The sequence below is a fragment of the Cnephaeus nilssonii genome, assembly GCF_951640355.1.
Source record: "Cnephaeus nilssonii genome assembly, chromosome: 16".
In the NCBI taxonomy this organism is placed as follows: domain Eukaryota; kingdom Metazoa; phylum Chordata; class Mammalia; order Chiroptera; family Vespertilionidae; genus Cnephaeus; species Cnephaeus nilssonii.
Window position 1 is genome coordinate 55,113,126 of NC_137087.1, and position 15,450 is coordinate 55,128,575.

General features: G+C 44.0%; 1 protein-coding gene across 4 annotated transcripts in view; it reads right to left on the bottom strand.

Annotated features, from left to right (window-relative positions):
• The window catches only part of SHTN1 (shootin 1), an 89,510-nt gene that overhangs the window by 62,527 nt on the left and 11,533 nt on the right, over window positions 1-15,450 (bottom strand). The window contains exons 2-5 of one of the 4 annotated variants that reach the window (XM_079793570.1): window positions 11,480-11,532; window positions 11,137-11,329; window positions 10,261-10,390; window positions 2,152-2,212 (exon numbers count right to left, since the gene is read on the bottom strand). In XM_079793570.1, the coding sequence (XP_079649696.1) occupies window positions 2,152-2,212; window positions 10,261-10,390; window positions 11,137-11,243 (298 nt within the window). In that variant the 5' untranslated portion in view covers window positions 11,244-11,329; window positions 11,480-11,532. Of the gene's footprint in view, window positions 1-2,151; window positions 2,213-10,260; window positions 10,391-11,136; window positions 11,330-11,479; window positions 11,533-15,450 lie in introns of those variants that run through there. The other 3 variants (XM_079793571.1, XM_079793573.1, XM_079793572.1) reach the window with 3 other exon arrangements.

Consider the following 15,450-nt stretch of genomic DNA (forward strand, 5'->3'; position numbering starts at 1 on the left):
CTAACACGCGTGGAGCCCTGACTAGAGAGCCAGGCACTGCGCTCAGCCCTTTGCACATGGATTATCTCATTTCGTCCTGAACAGCCTAGGAAACAGGGTCACTCACCCCAACTGTACTCATGCAGCTACCGCTCAGGGCTACACGGACTCACACCGAATGGTGCTTTTCACTGGTGATAACTGCCTCACGGCCCTCCAAATATAAAATTCTACCCCGGCTCTAACCGGTTTGGCTCAGTGGATAGAGCATCGGCCTGCAGACTGAAGGATCCCGGGTTCGATTCCAGTCAAGGGCATGTACCTTGGTTGCGGGCACATCCCCAGTGGGGGGCATGCAGGAGGTGGCTGATCAATGTTTCTCTCTCATCAATGTTTCTAACTCTCTATCCCTCTCCCTTCCTCTCTGTAAAAAATCAATAAAATATATTTTAAATAAATAATAAATAAATAAAATAAAATTCTACCCCGTGTTCAAAAGTCATGAACCATAGACACAATTTAAAAAAACAAAACAAAACAAAAAACAAAACATGCAGCCCGGCCAGTGTGGCTCAGTGGTTGAGCATCGACCCATGCACCAAGAGGTTGCCGGTTTGATTCCTGGTCAGGGCACATGCCTGGGTTGCAGGCTCGATCCCTGGTGGGGGCACGCAGGAGGCAGCCGATCGATGTTTCCCCTCTCCCTTCCTCTCTCTGTAAAACTTAATAAAAATAAAAATAAATCTTTTTTTTCTTTAGTAATGAACTTCAGACTCAATTTTCTAAAAAATATTTAAAGCTTCCTTGGTCCCCACTAAGAAAGTCCCACTAGAACTTCCCATTGCACACCGTGCGCCCATCTACGGTCCATATTTAATGCAGCACCTTAACTGGTCACAAGGCCAATGGCACAATCCGGATGTGACTGGGTATCAGCACAAGTGTAAGGACATCTCGTTACTCCTGCATGGGGGGAGGCGAGAGAAAATCCCACGCAACTGTAATTCGTACATTCACACACAGGAGTTATGTCTGTCACAGCATACCGGCCTCCAAAGGCAGGGAACGTCAACCATTCCCCGTGGGTTTCCTTCGCTCCAGCGGACACTTGCAATAAACTGGCTATTGCAATGTAACTGCAACGCTGCCCCTTTCTAGCCGTTTTACCTTCAACGAGAATACAGTGTTTTCTTACGTAAGCTGCCAAGTGAACGAGGTGACATAATCGAAGGGCCCGACGGATGCAGCATCTGCAGAGCAGTGGAGGGAGGCCCTGCTTCCAGGGGTGACACGGGGTCACGTGCCCTGTTCCCATGACACACTCCCTTGTGATCCTCCTGAGTGTCCTCACATATGTTTTCTCTTAGGGGATAAAGGACTAGAACACATCTATATCCCATAAAAATTAACATAGCAAACACTTAGCAACAAGTATTACAACCTCCGTGGGAATAGAACCTTCCTCGGGGAGAGGCCCATTTCTAACATTCAAACTCTTAAAAATGTGTACGTTCTGTGAATCTAGGATTGCTCCTTTATACCCTAAGGAACTAATCGTGTAAAGATGTGTGTATAAGAATACTTGTCACGGCATTATTTATAACAGCTAAATACCAGATATAATCCATCTACCACGGAAGAAACATTTAAATAAATGATGGTCCTATCATATAACAGAACACTACGGGCAACAACGAAAACTAATAATACATTTCTACTGGTGTGCAGAGATGACCCTAATATATTGTTGACCGAAGCAAGCAAGCTGCAAAGCTAACGGCAAAGTATGACTATATTCCTGGTAGAGACACATATTACACAGATAAAAGGCCAGGAAAGAGAGACTGCAAAATACTAACACTGGCTTTTCTCAAAAAGTCTAGATGACAAGGAATTTCTGTTCTCCTTTAACTGTTCTGCGCACGCAGTAACATTTTTTATAATAAGCACAAACTGTCTTTTATGATAACACACTCATAAAATATTAATCTTCATTCCATTTCTTTAAGAATCACAGTAATGCCAGGGCATCAAGGGAGCAAATGGGAAGACAATTCTTGCTTTCTTGGATGCCCAAGGCATCAGTAACTAAACATAGGGGTCATGTCTACCCACGTAACCCCCAAACACAGCTCTGTGTGTTGTAACAACTCCACTGAAATGCTTACGTACTTTTCTCAAATTCCTCCAGTTTTCTAACAGCTTCATCTCGTTCTTGCCTGATTTTGTCACACTGAAATGAGAAAAGACGGTAAGAGTGAATTTGGATCATGAGTCTGGAAAGACAAGAAAGAGCAAACTTATAAACAATAGCAATTTTGTGAAAAGAAAACAAAAATTAAAACCCTTTTTAAAAGCATGAATGGTCTCACAGTATTTGAACTGCTCAACCAGCCTGATGTTTGTACCTGGTATCTGGCCTACTTTCTCGGACCTTCTAGATAATGACGCACCTTACTGCTCCTGATCACCTGAGTAGCAGACCAATTTAACATCCTTAAGCGGAAATACATTCATTCTTTAAGAAAATAGTTGTGCCTCTTAAGTAGGTATTTTGCAAATCCAGGGGACATCCCCCCCCACACACACACACACACACACACTGAGTGGCCAGATTTTTATGCGTTCAGAGATCATAATAATCTGGCCACTCAGTGTATATTGGGATTTCATGCCTTTAGATATTTCAAATTTCTATGGCAAAAAATAATGATGCCACTGATAATGTGAAAAACCCAAATGAAAATCGTGAGATATTCTCAGCTAACAGACTGGCAGAAACTGAAAAAGTCTAATGCCAGGAGCTGGAAACTCACATACTGCTAGTGGGAGTGTCACCAGGCATAACTACTTTGGAAATAAACTAAACTGAAAGTACACACACCCTATGTGTGACTCAGCAGTTCTACTCCAGGATTCTATTCAGGAATCTCTAGTAACGTGTACAAGATGATATATACAAACATGCCGAGCATTTATAACAACAATAAATCATGGTATACTCATATACTACACTGTGAAATACACAGTGAAGATGAATGATCTAGAGTTCTGTTTATCAACATAGGTAAACATCAAAAGCCATAATGTTGAGTAAAAGGAATTGTGGAATATATACCAAATGATATCTTAACACACAAACACTTGGTATTTTTACACTGTGTGCATATATACATATATATGTATGTATATACACTGAGTGGCCAGATTATTATGATCTCTGAATGCATAATAATCTGGCCACTCAGTGTATATCCTATATAATAAAAGGCTAATATGCAAATTGTCCCCTCGACCAGGAGTTCAACCAGCAGGCAGGCCAGCTAACCACCCATGTCCCCTCCCCCTGGCCAGGCTGGCTGGACCCCACCCATGCACAAATTCATGCACCGGGCCTCTAATACACACACACACACACACACACACACACACACACACACTGAGTGGCCAGATTATTATGCGTTCAGAGATCATAATAATCTGGCCATACAGTGTATATATTTCATGATACATATGGCATATATAAAAATACAAAAACATAAAATAGACAAAATTTATGAAAATATAGGGAGGGGAAGGAGACTCTGGTTGGGGAACAGAGGCACTATTCAAAAATTTTATCTGCGGCATTCTTTATTTTTTAATTTCAAAAAACAATTTAATTCTGTATTTGCATATCTGTTGTGTTATTCTCTGTCCTTTTAGGTGCTTTTAAAATATTTTTAAAATAAAAATAAAGTTGAGAAGCAAACAATTCAGTTTTCCTCTTTAGTCTCTCAAGAACACAAACTTAAAAAAAACCCACTGGGTAAATCCACTCTGACTAGAGTACATGAAACAAGTACACAGTGCTAAATTAGCAAAGCTGTTTACTACATGCTTAAAGGAGAAGGCATACATTGGTCCCCCCTTATCCCTGGGGGACACATACCAAGACCCTCCAGTAGATGCCTCAAACTGCGGGTAGTAGCGTACCCTATATATACTATGTTTTTTCCTATACATAGATACCTATGAGAAAGTTTAATTAATAAATTAGGCACAGTAAGAGATTAACAATAATAACTAATAATAAAATAGAACAATTATAACTATACATATATAGTAAAAGTTATATTAATGTGGTGTATCTCCCTCTACCCTCTCTCTTTCTCAATCTCTCAAAATCTCTGATAACCGATCTTATAAATGAAAGGGCCACTAAGCAACTCACGTGTGGGTAGCACGCCCAGCATGGCTACGCTGGACAAAGGGATGACTCACTCCCAGATGGGATGGAGCGGGACATCGGAAGAGTTTATTGTCCCACTCAGAATGCCACACCATTTAGAACTTACGAACCGTTTATTTCTGAACTTTCCCGTTTACTATTCTCAGACCTTGGCTGACCGTGGGCAACTGAAACCTAAGAAAGTGAAACCACAGACAAGGGGGCACTACCTTTCATCAGGTTTTCTTGTGAAAAAAAAAATTTCTCTAATATAGTTTCTAGTTCCAACCTAACAAATTTACTACATTTATTGTTGTTGTTGTTTTGTGTGTGTGTGTGTGTGTGTGTGTGTGTGTGTGTGTGTTTATGTTTAAAATTCTAAACACTGCCCAGCTCATGGGTTGAGTGTCGACCTATGAACCAGGAGGTCACGGTCCGATTCCCAGTCAGGGCACATACCCAGGTTGTGGGCTCGATCCACAAGAGGGGGCGTGCAGGAGGCAGCCAATCAATGATTCTCTTTCATCATTGATGTTTCTCTCACTCCTTCTCCCTTCCTCTCTGAAATCAATAAAAATATATTTTTTTTAAAAAGTCACCAACTGACATCACACACAAACCACCAATGCAGCTACCATTTACTGGTCCTTAGCAACACATGGCAACTCTAGGTAGGCTTATACCAATGCCCCACAAGGAAGGCTTTATGCCCGTGCTCTCTGCTCATAAGGTGCAGGGAGACGGGTTTGCTTAGTAACAGGTCTCAACCCCACAATCGTATTCCGACCTGCGAGTGACCCGTGTCTATAGTCTAGCAAGGTACCGCGCCTGTGCACAAACCCCAGGGTCTTCACCGGCAGATTCGGAAGCTGTCCCCCAACCCCAGCTGTGTTCTCTCAGGGGTCTTCATGTGGCCTGGCTTTCTATTTTCTCCAACCACATTAGGACAGAACTGGCAGCCACAGAATTCACCATCTGCTATGATTACTGAAAGGGGTGTGTGCCGGGGCGGGGGGGGGCGGGGGGAGGGAGCTACATATGCTGCAAATGCAGCTTATTCTCACCCAGAGCTGAACAAACTAGGAGCGACAGGCCCATTCACTCAGCAGAAATCCAAACACCCACTTACTTTGTCATTTCAGGTGAACCCACAAAAAATACCTTGTAACCTGGCTCTCATGCTCCCCACAGAGAGAAGCCAGCAAGCAAGGGTTGGGGGCCTTTGGGGAACGAATGTTTCATCTTCATGTCCCACCGGAACCCCTCACCCACCCTGCCCCTGCCCCTACCCTGCTCCTGCAGCTGCACCATTTGTAGAAATGGCTTCTTTTTTGTCTGAGAATTGCTCATGAAGACTCTGCAATAGCAACAGATGTTCGTGGGCCCACGTCGCTTAATTGCGGTGTCCCGTGATTCTCTGCAGCCCAGGGCTGGGGGAGGACCAGCAGCACCAGCACCGGTTGCTTTGAGCAAACCGGGCAACGTTATGCCTGTTCCAGCCCTTTCTGGTGCCTGGACCAGAGGTTGGCCTTGCCGGTCCTGCAAGCCCTTCGTATTAGAAGCCCTGGCAGCAGCTTCGAACACGGAGAGTATGGCAGATCTCCTCCTCCAGCCTCACGCAGGCAGCTACCTGGCTTCTGAAACGAGACCAGCTTTCTGGCGCCGTGGCCGACTGGTTTTCAGAGGAGTCTGTCCACTGAGCACTGGCCCTGCCCTCCCACCAGCATGAGCAGCTCCGACCTTTCTCCCACGCGCATCGTCCAGCGCACTGTCTGTACTACATGCCTGCTTGCCAGGGCTCAACAGAAATGCCGGTAATTTTGTAGACATGAAGACACCTTTACATTTCCCTGCGTGTCTATTCTGTGCAAGAAAAGCCCCAGGGTTCTGACTGGTGTCTAACTTCTTCTAACATCAATGCTCATGTTTAGCTCCGTGCCGCACAGGTGCAGTGGCGGGTTCCAGCCGAGAGAAAGGCCACGTTGGGGCCCAAGAAGTGCACACACACTTTACCAATAGGGTGGACACGCTAAAAGCAGGTAAGTACCTTCCCGTTGGCTGACTTAGACTTCCAAGCACATATGGACTATCATCCATGAACGCCATCCTATTTCCTTCCTCAAGCTATTGAGCAAATTACGTCTGTGGCACCCACACGTGCCAGGCACTGTGTAAGCACGGGGGGGAGGGGGGAATACAGTGGGAAACATAATAGACAACGTGCTCCCACAAAACATAGCATCTACCAAGAAAGATCAACAATGGAACAAGCAGTTTATAAGAACACTTCCTATCATGAGAGAACATACAGCAGAGACTGCCTCGCTCAGTGCAAAGAGGTCGCGACCCACCCCATTCTTACTCATTTTTCTGGAAGCCCACTCTCTTTATGTCCGGTTACAACATCTAAAAGCATCGGAACTGTGCACATGTACCTGTTTTAGAATCTTGGGCGATGGCCTCAGAGGACCATCAAGTCCTTTTCAATAATCATGGACCATCCTACGGTTCCACCTGGGGAAGTCTGGCCAGAACTCGACTGCCCTTATCCTCCAAGAACACAATCAGTTAAACCGTTCCCACTCGGGTGGAATTCCTTTCAGTCTCTCTCTCTTTTGCTGGTGTTCTTTCTTCCAATTCAACGTTTTTCCCTCCAATTTCCAGAGGCAATAACGTGGTGGCTGCCCCGAGAGCTGTCTTAGGCGCATTCTCCACATTCTAGGTATTGTGTGTCGGAGGGGGGCACATGTCATCTGCCCGGAGATCCCCGCTCTTTGTTTCTGGATAGATTGCTGTTAATAAGAGACTCGTTTTCACTTTCAAACTGCTAAGTAATTACTTTCTCTCTGGCACAACCACTTGCCACTCGGCTCTAAAGAAACTGCATGGATGTGGATGTATTATGCATGAACAGTTAGCATAATGGGTGCATATCTTGTTCTTGAAAAGTGGCTCCTTGATTTTTTTTTTTTTTTAAATAAAACACTTTGGGACCTTCGCCTCTGAAATTTACATGACAGGAAGAAACTTTGACAACAGACAACCAAGCAAAGATGCAAACAGTATCATCTTCCTTGCTGCTCGAAACGCAAATCTTGGGCAGGGTCTGCCTCCGTCCCTTTTGATGCCGTGTTCCTGGCGAGCTGACAGAAGGGCCCGATGCACGGTGACAGTAGCCCAGCCAAACGACGTCTAATCGGCCACTTAAACATGCATTCATTTCAAAACTCCATCTCAGTTCCTAATATTCAACACAAATACGTACTGTTTGAAGGCATTCTTCTGCTACACAGATTTCCTTCTTTATATGCCCGCTCCACGCACACCCCCTCCAGCCTCAGACAGCTGAAAGCGAGTCCACTCATCGCTCAGGAGCCTTTGCCGCCCCCATGGAGGAAAACCCCCAAACAGTTATGACAAGGATCCTGAGTGAGTCATTAGAGAATGCCCTTCCATTGTAGAAGCATGACGAACATTTGAATATGGAGATTGCTTCACAGGCAAAGTAAAACATTTCATGTGGTTGATTCCAAAATAACTAGTCCTCTATTTTCCCATACCCCCCACCCAAAAAAAAAAAAAAAAACAGTTTGGAAGGGTTGTTGACTTCAATATGATAGGCTTTTTTGCTTTTTAACATGCTGTTGATAACGTTCTTTAGAAACTGGGGGGACGGGGGCGGGGGGGGGGGAAATAACAGAAAGTAGCACCCTTTCGAAAATTTCCACTTATTTTGATGTTAGAAAAACAACAACAAAAACTGAAGTTTTCACATTTTAATCCAACTCATACTACGTATACCCGAGATATTTTGATAATAATGAACTTGTGTTGATCAAATGTGATAAGTGCATAAGAAATACTCAGATGTTTTATTACAAAGAAGCAAACAATTAATTCGGCTCCTAAGAGAATTAGAGAAGACTTTAAAAACAGTAAGTGGCATTTAAGCCACGCATTATGAGCTCGAAGAGTCTGTCACATGGCACTGAGTAGGAACCTGCGTTTTTGTCCTTTTCCCATCCACCCCCAAACCCTAGGTAATCACTGCTATCATCGCAATTTGTTACAGTTATTTGTCAACTTGCCTGTGCCCCTCAGTAGAGTGGTTTTTACGCAAGGCTGGGACTTGCATGGGCATTTTGTTACCCCCGTACTCAGAAGCCATTCAACAAAAAGTTTTCCCTTCAAAAAGCTTTCCTTATCAACTCAAAAAGATTCTGATCCCACCTTCAAAGACGTGGATAAAAACCACCAAATGAGCGTCATTAAATTCTTCTTAAAAAGGGAAAACTGCAGCCAAAACCAGTTTGGCTCAGTGGATAGAGCGTCAGCCTGCAGACTGAAGGGTCCCAGGTTCGATTCTGGTCAAGGGCATGTACCTTGGTTGCGGGCACATCCCCAGTAGGAGATGTGCAGGAGGCAGCTGATCGATGTTTCTCTCTCATCGATGTTTCTGTCTATCCCTCTCCCTTCCTCTCTGTAAAAAAAATAAAAATAAAAATCAATAAAAATATATTTAATAAAAAAGGGAAAACTGCAAAGGAAAAGATCATGACAACTTTGGCCCACCCTATCAAATCTCCGACTCTTATCCTTGGAACGCAGGAATGTCAGGAATGCAGTATGTCGGAAGCTGTATGCACACACCCACACACGTGGATTTTACTGACAACGATTGATCAGATACTCAACTTTCAGTTTCTAGATACAAACGGATAGACAAAGGATCCAGGAAAGCACTGAGTTTGATCATGTGTGGAACGTTCATGAGCTAACAATAAAGAATTGTGAATAAGTCCGAGCCCTTTGTGGGAAAGTTAGTTAGCTCCCGTCCGTTCACCTGCTTCAAAGAGAACAGTGGTGGTTTGAAGACCCGTGTTTGAGTCTAGAGCCTGTTGGACCCTGAGGTCCTGTTCTCCCTGAAGTGGAGCTGGCCCAGGGCTGTTTGACGCATCAGATATGGGAGATAAAGGAGAGTACGTGACCCCTTGGTGACTTAGTAATAAACACAGCCTTATAAGGAGACTCATGTCCTACCACTCATCTCAACAGAGGAGATTCCAAACAAGGCCTAAAAAGATCTTACCCGCCCTAGCCAGTTTGGCTCAGTGGATAGAGCACTGGCCTGTGGACTGAAGAGTCCCGGGTTCAATTCCAGTCAGAGGCACATACCTCAATTGCAGGCTTGATACCTGACCCTGGTGAGGGCGCATGCGGGAGGCAACCAATTGATGTGTCTCTCTCACATCAATGTTTCTCTCTCTGTCTCTTCCCCTCCCTTTCACTCTCTTAAAAAATATATATATGTGTGTGTGTGTGTGTGTGTGTGTGTGTGTGTGTGTGTGTGTAACCCAAAAGAATCACACCCACTGTCTCTTCCCACGGATAAGGTTAATGATCTGGCAACAAAGATAGGCAGACTTAACGTGGACATGTGGAAGGGAGAAATAACTTGCCATTTATTTTTTGGGTCCCTTCCATTCGTGCAAAATTTCCCCACCTCACATTAACTATGGCAAGTGGAGTCTTACTTTAGATTCCCGCCCTTGATTGATTTCACAGAACTCTGGGTGGGGCCGTGAGGCAAGAATGGCCACGCACACCTACTGATGCGGAGGAGACAAAGATCACCCAGCTAGGCACGAGAAAGTGCGTGGCCAGAGAAAATGGTGTTCGTTTACCACGCCCGGAACTACAGCTGCTTTTACTCATTCTATGCTGCAGAAAAGGCTTTTATTATATGTTGCCCTCCTTTGTAATACAGCCCCCCTTTTGGGGGGAAATCTTCAGTAATAAGCCTGCTAGTCTTTTAACAGAAGATAAACAGAGTGCGGCGAACTTAAAACCACTCTATTTTGTTCCACCCAAGCACACAGCATTCCACGTTGCTTTCACTTCCTTTCTTCCCATTTCTGTTAATAGTTATTTTTAAAGAATTAGAACAGGAGCAGGTCAATAATGCATACGGATGTGACAAAAGTATTGGGCCATTCTCTGGGTAGAGAAACGTGTAAACAGTTGATGGGCTAAGATCATTTATAAGATTTCTTTTACCAAATGCATTTTACCTGTGATTCCACTCGCATAACAGTTGGTTCACTTAAACCCGCACTGCAGAAAGTGGCTCTCGGTTCAACAACCATCACCACCACCAACACAGGAGTGTACAGAACATCTATTTTTAGGGCAATGCTAGGGCTACAAGGAAGCAAGAATTAAAGAAGAAGAGACAACAAGAAGTTTATTCTTCCTCTTACGCTAGTCATTTTCTTCTAGGTCCTTCCTTTTCCATCCTCCGAAGACACTTGTTTGCTTCCCCTCCTCACAGCTTCTAGGTTAAGTCAAAGAGTTCTCCTGAATTAACCCTTCCACCTGGTTTTGCTTTTCCCCTCTTGGAGCCGGGAACATCCATGGAGGAGACATCCAAGGAAAAGTAAATTTCATTCATGTCTACAAACAGTAACGGGCGGTTCTGTTCTCTCCTACTTTCCATTTTCTATTCAGTCTTTCTACTTTTTTTTTTTAAATCAGCCTTCCCTTCCATTTGTCCCCTCCCTAAATTTATAGGGAACACACACACACACACACACACACACACACACACACTCACACACACACACACACACTCTCACACACACACACACACACACACACACACACTCACGAATTTTCAATAAACACGTTCACAGTCAAAATGGCAAGACGTTTGTAAATGTGAGTTCAATTATTTAACAGTTTCAAAATAAAACTTCGCAGGGTCCCTGAAAACCATCACCAGGCTTCCCCATCTTCACCTTGGGTCTTTTCCAACTTCCGGTATATTATTTACATCCTTAGAGGAAGTTAAGCAGACGAAAAGTTTATGGAGGCATTTGGGCTAACCACCCATGATTCATTCCAAGCAGTTCCCTCCAGAATCTAGCATGTCTAAACCCCGAACGTACCATGTGTCAGGCCTTCCCTTCCATCGCCAGAATCCCAAATCTGACTGTTGGGGGAAAAAGCACAATTCTCGGGGGCTCGAGCTGCTTGGCCTCATGCCTGGCTGCATTTAGCTGTGTAGTTAATCCCCCAGAGCAGCGCCCACTGTGGCATGCCTGCTATTCTTCACCATCTGGAGCCTGGAGTTGATATAAGCTTGAACCACACATGCAGGAGAAAAGAAAAAACAGAAAAAAAACAACCCACTCTCATTCGCATTTAACTGAAATTGGTGGCAGAACAATGCACCATGCCATCTAGGCTTTTTACACATGGAAGAGAGGAGAGAAAGGCTAAAGTACAAACCTTCTCCTTTGTTTTCTGGTTCTCTGCTCTGAGGTCTTCATATTCGCCTATTGCTAAAAGAAAAAAGAAAAAAGAAAAAGGGAAAGCAACGTTAGATAACCTGCCAAAAGTTTACTGTAGGAAACCCTGGGACCCCCGGCTACCCGCTCTTGTCTATTTACTAGGTGGGGTGCAGAAGAGGCCACAGAAGGGCTTCTGCTTCTAAGGAAGGAAAAGAGACCGTAGCGGAGGAGAGCCCACCAAGCCCACCGAATTCCGGTTCTCCCCAGGTCATCAGGGAGACAGACCCGTGAGCCATGAAGTGGCCTATGACAAGTCACTTCTCTCTGATACCCAGACTTGGTCCTGGCAGGTGGGTGTTCCCTGACGTTCCTTCCAGCACCACTAGTTTGCGGTGCTGTAATCAGGTTTGTTTTTTAATCAGCCGCCAGAAAATAAAGTCGGCTCCCACGTCCCACGCCCTGTCACACATCTGCTTTAGCATCCTCAGAGCAACACAGTCCCTGCTCTGAGCAGTCAGCTAAGAACAACCGCTTTCAGGCCCTGCAAGATCCTCCTGCCCCCGGCCCCACACACCAGCCAGATTCATTTCACTGGGTTGGAAAAAACGTGTGAATTACTTAGGAATATCTCCAACTATATGGAGGAGAAAAACAGCAGTTTTCAACTTATAACCCTCTATTGCCAGAAAAATAAAGTAATCTGAATGCCCCACACTCATCTTTTAGTCAAAGCACCATTTTTATTTTTTAAAGTATGTTTTTATTGATTTTTAGAGATAGAGGAAGGGAGAGAGAGAAAGATAAGAAACATGAATGAGAAACATCGACCTGCTGCCTCTTGCACGCCATCTACTGGGGACTGAGCCTACAACTCAGGCATGTGCCCTGACTGGGAGGCGAACCAGTGACCTCTTGGTTCATGGGTCCATGCTCTACCACTGAGCCACACCGGCCGGGCCAAAGCACCATTTTTAGATACATTCACAGTTGAGGATGTTACATTCAGCGCGTGTGACGGGAAGAAAGAGAAGGCCCTGGGGTTGATGACGGAGCACAGCGCCTCGGGTGGGCCTCACAGAACTGCTGCCCACTCCCAGCCCAGCACCTTGACTGCTAACACACGCCAGGAGATCATCAGATTGGAATTTTATACTTTCACTTTCTAAAAATGTAACTGACTTATATACAAAGTTTTTCTTTTAAAAAAAAAAAAGAGCGAGAGAGAGAGACAAACAGAACTTTCTATTTCTATGAATCAACTAAAGATAAAAATAAAAAAATCTGAAACCAGGGCTTCAAGAACATCCCAGACATCTATCTGGTCATTAATTCTAGAAGTGTCTGATTCTAACCACTGAAGCAGAGAGCAGCCCATAGACAGACAACTCACAGGGTAAAGTGCATGTTTTATTTCCTCCAATCGAGACTCAAAGGGTTTAGAATAGCTACCGTGGTGGTAGGACCAACATCTGACAATCCAATTCAAATGAATAGACATGTATGGGATCATACCACCAAGGTCCAGAAGTTTTATTAGCAACCCATGACCATCTAAGTAAGAATTAAAGCCACATGACAAAAAGAATCCTGGAAAACTAGCCCATAAACCAGCTGAATGAATACATGTCAAGATATAGCCATTTTAAAAATAACTCCATTTCCAACAGAAAAGGTTTGATTGACCACAGAATGCAGCTCTCCCACACCAGCTCCTCATCAGCCTCCACCACACAAACCCAAACCCAGGAGTACGAACTGAAATGTTCTTGGTTCTGAAAAATCACTAAAAGCCCTCCCCTCCCCCCACACTTTTTTTTTTTTTACAAGCCAAAAGAACTAAGGGATGCTAAACATATGCACTTATGCCATTAGGTAATCTATGCTCATAATTCCAGATCTTATTACTATATGTAATATTGCTTGGAAAAAATATAGACTTTACTGAGAGACTTTGCATTAGTTTACTTGACATTTAAAAGTATCTGCAGATGAAGCTGAAAAATCACAATTGATTTACCACTCTATTCTTATTGACCTACTTTACAGACGTACAAAACAGACAATAAAGGCTTCTAAAACCATGATCTCATAGTGATATTAAGAAAATGTCTTTGTATTTAAAACATCAGATAATGGCTTTGAAGGCTTTTGAAAAATACCGATACTATTCTTCCATTATATTGCCAATAGAATTCAGATGAAACATTATAGACTCCCAATGACTGGGTCTTTATGAAAAGGGTTCATTAAGAACCCTTCACCTATTGTATCTTAATGGAAATCACAGAAAACATGCTTTATTGTGATTACGTGTGAGTTAAAAATAATACTAAAGTCAGGTATAGGGAAAGGAGAAGAAAGGTGTGAGAAGAATTCAACCACTTGGTAGAGGGGAGTGGGACAAGGCATAAGAGGAAAGAAAAGTTACTAATATTTTTTATTTCTTTGAAGTTCGAAAACCAAGCTCATTGTTCTAAATAACACTTACACACACACACACACACACACACACACACACACACACACACACACACACCATAGTGAATACATATGTAACCATCCTCAGCAATACTGGCCAAACAGGAAGTGACCTACATTATTATTCAGTTACTTCTTTTTTGGCAAGCGTGAAGGGTCACAGAAAAAGCCTTCTTATTGTTCCAGAACGGGCTCACAGTTGTTTAAGTCAGTTGCACAGCTCAAGTGATTTGATGAGAGAGATCCTCCAAATCTTGAACTAACTGATGCCAAAGAAAAGATGGATGTGATCAACTCTCTGCCATGGGAAAAAATACCCACAGCTTGGGCACACACCGTCTCGCAGTCCACAGTCCACAGGGGTAGTTCAATCCACTGTACCCTCAGGTCCCACCACCCAGTAATGAAAACGTGCAGCCTGACCCCAGCCCAAGCACAGGGTGGCCCGGGGACCTTAGGCAAATGGGTTAATCTGAGTCTCCTCATCTGGAAAATAGGAATAATAACTATACACGTCTCACAGTGTTGTTACTAAGAGTGAGTGACTTAACAAGTATGATAGAAGAGTGCTTGGGCATATGAAGTGTTCCATACACGTCAGCCATGGGTATTATTATTATTACTGACACAGCGAAGCACATCAAATCTTGTGTGCATGACAACAGAGTAGGCTGGTCTCTAATGCCCTCGGTCTGGGGCGTACTTTTGTCCCACCTGGGTTGAAAGTCTGCAACCCAAAGGACTACTATCCCCCACCAAGTAAGAGGAGAACGGGGGCTAAAGGTCAACCGTAGCTGGGCAAAGAAGTAGAAGCACGCCCAAGAGCTGCACGTTTCAATCAGCATCACCCAGAAAGCTTTTCAGTCATACAGATGTCTGGCCCCCTCTCCACCCACCCCCAACCCAAGCTTCTAGTTTAACTAGATCTTGACATCTATTTTTTTTTTCTTTTTAGAAGTGAGCACCCCAGGTGATTGTAACATGCAGCCAAGGAGAGGAATCACCACCTAAGAGTACACAGAATGGAAAAAAGGAGGATGTGGAGAAAACGAGGAGAGTATCAAGCAGAACAATTGTTTCAAGGATCATACTGGTTTTCTACTTTCTAACTCCCTAAATTCCAAGAATGGGAGTTTTCTCTCCAAGCTGCAAATCATGATCCAGCCAGCCCAGGAAGCAGCAGAGTGTACTTAGTGTTTCAGAAACATCACAATTGAAGTTGAAAACTACAGAAGATAACGCCTCTGGCGAGGGTGTAAACCATCAGTTCTCCTGAGACCTTCCCAGTTCAGCCTGAAGCGCCCCGTGTGCCTGGGAGCGCTCCGTCCCAGGTAGGTTAATCATCCCATTGCTAGCATTGGCTCCAGGTCAGTCTTTCCAACCACTACTTTCTAGACCTGCACTGTCAAATATGCCATACCAAGTGTGGCTGGCTACGCACATCTAATTTATTCAAAATTAAATAACATTAAACATTTCAGTCCTTCAGTA